Source organism: Scyliorhinus canicula, chromosome 18, assembly GCF_902713615.1.
Source record: "Scyliorhinus canicula chromosome 18, sScyCan1.1, whole genome shotgun sequence".
NCBI classification, from domain to species: Eukaryota; Metazoa; Chordata; class Chondrichthyes; order Carcharhiniformes; family Scyliorhinidae; genus Scyliorhinus; species Scyliorhinus canicula.
Window position 1 is genome coordinate 7,220,107 of NC_052163.1, and position 7,086 is coordinate 7,227,192.

General features: G+C 48.9%; 1 protein-coding gene across 2 annotated transcripts in view; it reads left to right on the plus strand.

The window, feature by feature from the left end:
• The window catches only part of LOC119953425 (sodium-coupled monocarboxylate transporter 1-like), a 75,599-nt gene extending 74,283 nt beyond the window's left edge, over positions 1 to 1,316 (plus strand). For both annotated transcript variants that reach the window (XR_005458015.1, XM_038777688.1), the window contains exon 18: positions 8 to 1,316. Coding sequence is in view for 1 of the 2 variants with exons in the window: in XM_038777688.1 (XP_038633616.1) it covers positions 8 to 46 (39 nt within the window). In the remaining variant the exon portion in view is untranslated. The remainder of the gene's footprint in view (positions 1 to 7) is intronic.
• The last annotated feature ends 5,770 nt before the right edge of the window (positions 1,317 to 7,086 follow it).

Genomic DNA, 7,086 nt, shown 5'->3' on the forward strand with positions numbered 1-7,086 from the left:
TATACAGAATGAAAAGCTTCTTACTCCAGCCTCAGGCACCGAATAAGTATTGAAACAAAATCTTGTGCTGCTAAAGGTGGATAAAGATCGCAGTCACATAAAAAGATGTCAAATTTGCTCAGAAACACTTCTTGTCGGAATAATTCTGGTTATTCATAAATTGAATAGAAATTACTTCTTCTAACATTTGTAGAAAATGAATGGCAATTTTAGATTCACAATGATACAATATTCTGCATTTGGTCAATAACTGAAAATATTATTGCAATGTTCTGCGCAGAAGATCAAACTGTGTTCCTATAATATAACTCCTGAGCTTATTCAGCGCGTCAGATTCTCATTCCTGATTTGCAAGCAGTAATTGTACTTTTGCATGATCCGTGTTTGACATAAAAAAAAGCACAAACGTAAACTGAAACAAATGACTTTTCATATCGGAATATATCATGGAGCTACAACCCCAATAACAACAACTAATTTCAAAGTAAGTATAACAATATACTACATGACAAGTCAGGTTTTAACCTTTGTTGAACAAGCTGAGATTTTTATAGATCTGGTACAGCAAAATGCCAAGATTCATAGAATCATAAAATTTACAGTGCAGAAGGAGGCCATTTGGCCCATAGATTTTGAACCAGCCCTTAGAAAGAGCACCCTGCTTAAGCCCACACTTCCACCCTATCCCCGTAACCCCATCTAACCTTTGGATACTAATAGAATCATAGCATTTACAATAGAATCACAGAATTCATGTATTGGATATTTTTTAAATTCAGAAGTAGCAAGACTGCATTATAATAAAGGCAGAAGATTAAAGTCTTGTGAAGGGTTTACATGATTATAATCATTTTAGAAGTGCTCACAGCATCGCAGGATAAAGCTAGTGATTACACCTGCTCCTCACAAATGCACAACCAGTGTGGTGAAAAAGGGAGATGTCAACTGTTCTCACCAAATGTAATTTATACCACAACACAAGCTGTAAAAAGTTTACAACACACAGAAATAATATATGATTGGCTGCCAATTGAACCACAAATTACGGCACTTATATATTCTTAATCAGCAAATTGACTCTGATTCTGGTGTCTCTCTCTATTCCTCTAAGTAAATATACCAAGGCTCCTGCACGTCACTCTTTGTTGCTGTTTGTCCACGACACGTTGTTAAAAGTTGGAAATAGATATCTTCAAGGACTAAGAAGCAAAGAAGCATTGGATAAACATTTTAGTGTGATGCCCAGCTCTTCTATCTGTTAACTAGTATGAATATGATGAATGACAATTTTAAACTTAAAGAATGGAGAATTGAAATGTTTATCCCAATGTGATTACTTTGTTTCCAATCTGGCATCAGCTTGTGTTTTGGCTTCAACAACTGGTTAAATTTGCTGTTGAAAGACCTTGTACAAAAGTCAAAAACATAATCTTACAAATAAATAATACTGTAAGCATGAGTGTGTCTCATTACTCCCTCAGTACTGACCCTCTGACAGTGCAGCACTCCCTCAGTACTGACCCTCTGACAGTGCAGCACTCCCTCAGTACTGACCCTCTGACAGTGCGGCACTCCCTCAGTACTGACCCTCTGACAGTGCGGCACTCCCTCAGTACTGACCCTCTGACAGTGCAGCACTCCCTCAGTACTGACCCTCTGACAGTGCAGCATTCCCTCAGTACTGACTCTCTGACAGTGCGGGACTCCCTCAGTACTGACCCTCTGACAGTGCAGCACTCCCTCAGCACTGACCTTCTGACAGTGCGGCACTCCCTCAGTACTGACCCTCTGACAGTGCGGCACTCCCTCAGTACTGACCCTCTGACAGTGCAGCGCTCCCTCAGTACTGACCGTCTGACAGTGTGGCACTCCCTCAGTACTGACCCTCTGACAGTGCGACACTCCCTCAGTACTGACCGTCTGACAGTACGGCACTCCCTCAGTACTGACCCTCTGACAGTGCAGTACTCCCTCAGTACTGACCCTCTGACAGTGCAGGACTCCCTCAGTACTGTCCCTCTGACAGTGCGGCACTCCCTCAGTACTGACCCTCTGACAGTGCAGCGCTCCCTCAGTACTGCCCGTCTGACAGTGCGGCACTCCCTCAGTACTGACCCTCTGACAGTGCGACACTCCCTCAGTACTGACCGTCTGACAGTACGGCACTCCCTCAGTACTGACCCTCTGACAGTGCAGCACTCCCTCAGTACTGACCCTCTGACAGTGCAGCACTCCCTCAGTACTGACCCTCTGACAGTGCGGCACTCCCTCAGTACTGACCCTCTGACAGTTGCAGCGCTCCCTCAGTACTGACCGTCTGACAGTGTGGCACTCCCTCAGTACTGACCCTCTGACAGTGCGACACTCCCTCAGTACTGACCGTCTGACAGTACGGCACTCCCTCAGTACTGACCCTCTGACAGTGCAGCACTCCCTCAGTACTGACCCTCTGACAGTGCAGGACTCCCTCAGTACTGACCCTCTGACAGTGCGGCACTCCCTCAGTACTGACCCCTGACAGTCGGCATTCCCTCAGTACTGACCTCTGACAGTGCAGCACTCCCTCAGTACTGACCCTCTGACAGTGCGCACTCCTCAGTACTCCCTCTGACAGTGCGGCACTCCCTCAGTACTGACCCTCTGACAGTGCAGGCACTCCCTCAGTACTGACCTCTGACAGTGCAGGCTCCCTCAGTACTGACCCTCTGACAGTGCGGCACTCCCTCAGCACTGACCTCTGACAGTGCGACACTCCCTCAGTACTGACCGTCTGACAGTACGGCACTCCCTCAGTACTGACCCACTGACAGTGCAGCACTCCCTCAGTACTGACCCATGACAGTGCAGCACTCCCTCAGTACTGACCTCTGACAGTGCAGCACTCCTCAGTACGGACCTCTGAAGTGCGGAGCTCCCTCAGTATGACCCTGTGACAGTGCGGCACTCCTCAGTACTGACCCTCTGACAGTGCAGCACTCCCTCAGTACTGACCCTGACAGTGCAGGCACTCCCTCAGTACTGACCCACTGACAGTGGCAGCACTCCCTCAGTACTGACCCTCTGACAGTGCGGGCACTCCCTCAGTACTGACCCTCTGACAGTGCGGCAGCTCCCTCAGTACTGACCCCTCTGACAGTGCGGCACTCCCTCAGTACTGACCCTCCGACAGTGCGTGCACTCCCTCAGTACTGACCCTCTGACAGTGCGTGGACTCCCTCAGTACTGACCCTCTGACAGTGCGTGCCTCCCTCAGTACTGACCCTCTGACAGTGCAGCACTCCCTCAGTACTGACCCTCCTGACAGTGCGGCACTCCCTCAGTACTGGACCCTCAGACAGTGCTGGCACTCCCTCAGTACTGACCCCTCTGACAGTGCAGCACTCCCTCAGTACTGACCCTCTGACAGTGCAGGCACTCCCTCAGTACTGACCCTACTGACAGTGCGCACTCCCTCAGTACTGACCCTCTGACAGTGTAACACTCCCTCAGTACTGACCCTCTGACAGTGCGGCACTCCCTCAGTACTGACCCTCTGACAGTGCGGCACTCCCTCAGTACTGACCCTCTGACAGTGCAGGCACTCCCTCAGTACTGACCCTCTGACAGTGCGGCACTCCCTCAGTACTGACCCTCTGACAGTGCGGCATTCCCTCAGTACTGACCCTCTGACAGTGCGGCACTCCCTCAGTACTGACCCTCTGACAGTGCTGCACTCCCTCAGTACTGTCCCTCTGACAGTGCGGCACTCCCTCAGTACTGACCCTCTGACAGTGCAGCACTCCCTCAGTACTGACCCTCTGACAGTGCAGCGCTCCCTCAGTACTGCCCGTCTGACAGTGCGGCACTCCCTCAGCAACTGACCCTCTGACAGTGCGGACACTCCCTCAGTACTGACCCGTCTGACAGTACGGCACTCCCTCAGTACTGACCCTCTGACAGTGCGGCACTCCCTCAGTACTGACCCTCTGACAGTGCAGGACTCCCTCAGTACTGACCCTCTGACAGTGCTGCACTCCCTCAGTACTGTCCCTCTGACAGTGCGGCACTCCCTCAGTACTGACCCTCTGACAGTGCAGCACTCCCTCAGTACTGACCCTCTGACAGTGCAGCGCTCCCTCAGTACTGCCCGTCTGACAGTGCGGCACTCCCTCAGCACTGACCCTCTGACAGTGCGACACTCCTCAGTACTGACCGTCTGACAGTACGGCACTCCCTCAGTACTGACCCTCTGACAGTGCAGCACTCCCTCAGTACTGACCCTCTGACAGTGCAGGACTCCCTCAGTGCTGACCCTCTGACAGTGGAACACTCCCTCAGTACTGACCCTCTGACAGTGTGGCACTCCCTCAGTACTGACCCTCTGACAGTGCAGCACTCCCTCAGTACTGACCCTCTGACAGTGCGGCACTCCCTCAGTACTGAGCCTCCCACAGTGCGATGCTCCCTCAGTACTGACTCTCTGACAGTGCGGGACTCCCTCAGTACTGACCCTCTGACAGTGCGGCATCCCCTCAGTACTGACCCTCTGACAGTGCGGCACTCCCTCAGTACTGACCCTCTGACAGTGCGGCATTCCCTCAGTACTGACCCTCTGACAGTGCGGCACTCCCTCAGTACTGACCCACTGACAGTGCAGCACTCCCTCAGTACTGACCCTCTGACAGTGCGGCACTCCCTCAGTACTGACCCACTGACAGTGCAGCACTCCCTCAGTACTGACCCACTGACAGTGCAGCACTCCCTCAGTACTGACCCACTGACAGTGCAGCACTCCCTCAGTACTGACCCTCTGACAGTGCAGCACTCCCTCAGTACGGACCCTCTGACAGTGCGGCACTCCCTCAGTACTGACCCTCTGACAGTGCAGCACTCCCTCAGTACTGACCCTCTGACAGTGCAGCACTCCCTCAGTACTGACCCTCCGACAGTGCGTGACTCCCTCAGTACTGACCCTCCGACAGTGCGTGACTCCCTCAGTACTGACCCTCCGACAGTGCGTGACTCCCTCAGTACTGACCCTCTGACAGTGCGGCACTCCCTCAGTACTGACCCTCTGACAGTGCGGCACTCCCTCAGTACTGACCCTCTGACAGTGCGGCACTCCCTCAGTACTGACCCTCCGACAGTGCAGCACTCCCTCAGTACTGACCCTCCGACAGTGCGGCACTCCCTCAGTACTGACCCTCCGACAGTGCAGCACTGAAGTATGATCCAGAACCTTTGTCCTGGCAGAGGATTTAAATCCAGTCTCTTCTTACTTCCCAACATCACTGCAATATACCACTGGAAAAAAATAATTTGGGGAACAACTGTCATTCTTATAGCTTATCTTCTGTCCCCATAAGGGGATCAGCAGATGGTTTTGAGATAAAAATCAGGTTTCATTGTGGAATGGGAAATGTATTGTAATCCAAAGTCTTCATTTGGGGCTGGAAGAATCTGCACTTTCTGATCTCCCAACTCGCCAGAAGATCCACAGCAGAACTTTAGACATTAAAGCTTCAAGGGGAGAGTTGGGAGTGTGGCGTTGAGATTGAGAATTAGCCATGATCATATTGAATAACAGGGCCGGCTCGAAGGGCTGAATGGCCTGCACCTGCTCTCTATGGCTAAGATTTTCCAGCCCTTCCCGTTAGCCGGATCTTCCTGTGCTGCTGATGGTGATCCCTGCAGCCTTTTCCCTAGTGGAGGATGGTACGGGGCATCGGCAGGACCAGAAGATGTGACAACCAGCCAATGGCAATTGGCCTCTGGCACTGGAAAATCGCCGCCACGTTTCTATGTAACAAAGTAAAACAAGGAAACCGAGCAAGCAACATAAATGTAGGTCCTCCAGTTAACACGTGAAGAACTTTGATTAAATGCACATTCATTTAAACTCATATTTGCGGGAAAGATTTTTCCACAGTTGAAATTAATGATATTTTATCATCAGACTCCACTTACTATTGAATTCAAACCATAAATATAATAAAAGTAAGATCAGCTACTCAAGTGAAGGACACTGCTACAGTTAAGATTAATATGCAAAGAAATGAAAATGTAATATTCCAAACATCCAAAAGGTTTATTTGTAAAGTGTTACAAAGTGAAAACAGTTCACAAAGAACATACAATGCTGAAAGTCATCAGTACAGATTTTTAAAATAAGGCATCCACCAACATTTTCAATTTGGATTAAATCATTTTGAAATTCAAGATTCCAGAAGCATTAAAATATATAGAACCTCACAACTTTCTATCCGTTCCCACGACATTTATAAACTGCAGTGCTCAATATCTAAAGCACACTGGCATTAAGAAAGGAAAAAACCTTGATGACACATTTGTAATCGGAGCAATCTAGATAAATAATCTTTGAAAAAAATTCAAACTTCCTGAAAGCAATAAATTCCTGCACAGGGAGGAGGGAAATGTGAATGATAACGTGATGGGTTGAAGACAGCAAGTCTAAAATGTCCCCTGGCTTGAAACACCTGTTTTCAGATGTCAGTGGAGAGTTTATTCTTTTTCATAATTGACAATGGGCTGACAAAACCACATTACTCAGAGGTCAGGTGGTTAAGAAGATAAGAGACGTTTTCTCATTTTGCAGTAAGGAATTTCAGAGCCATCATTCCCAACAGATTCTCTTCACGCATGTTCCCTTTGCATTAGAGTAGAATGAACATTTATATTTACTGCAGCAATCCAACCAAAGTAGGCAGAAAATTCTTCCACAAACCCTATTATGGTTAAACCACCCCAACACCCACGTGTACTTTCCTGTCTGCACAGTTAAAAGGCTGCAGGCGAGTATCACCCATCCTTTACAGGTCAAACTGGAAAATCTGTTTTTCATTTTGCAGTTTGCTGAATAAAGTGTTGCAACAGCTTGTCTGTAGTCTCTAGCCTCAATCAGTCAAATTACATTTTCAGTTCCAACAGACACAAGCCATTCAGCTCAGTTTGTTGTTACAGTATTTACCCTTTTGAAGAAATATTTTTATTCAACATTTACATTTTAACATTTTCACACCAACAGTACCCAATGACCGCCATCGCGCCCACCCCGCCACCACCACCCCAACCCCCCCCACCCTACCA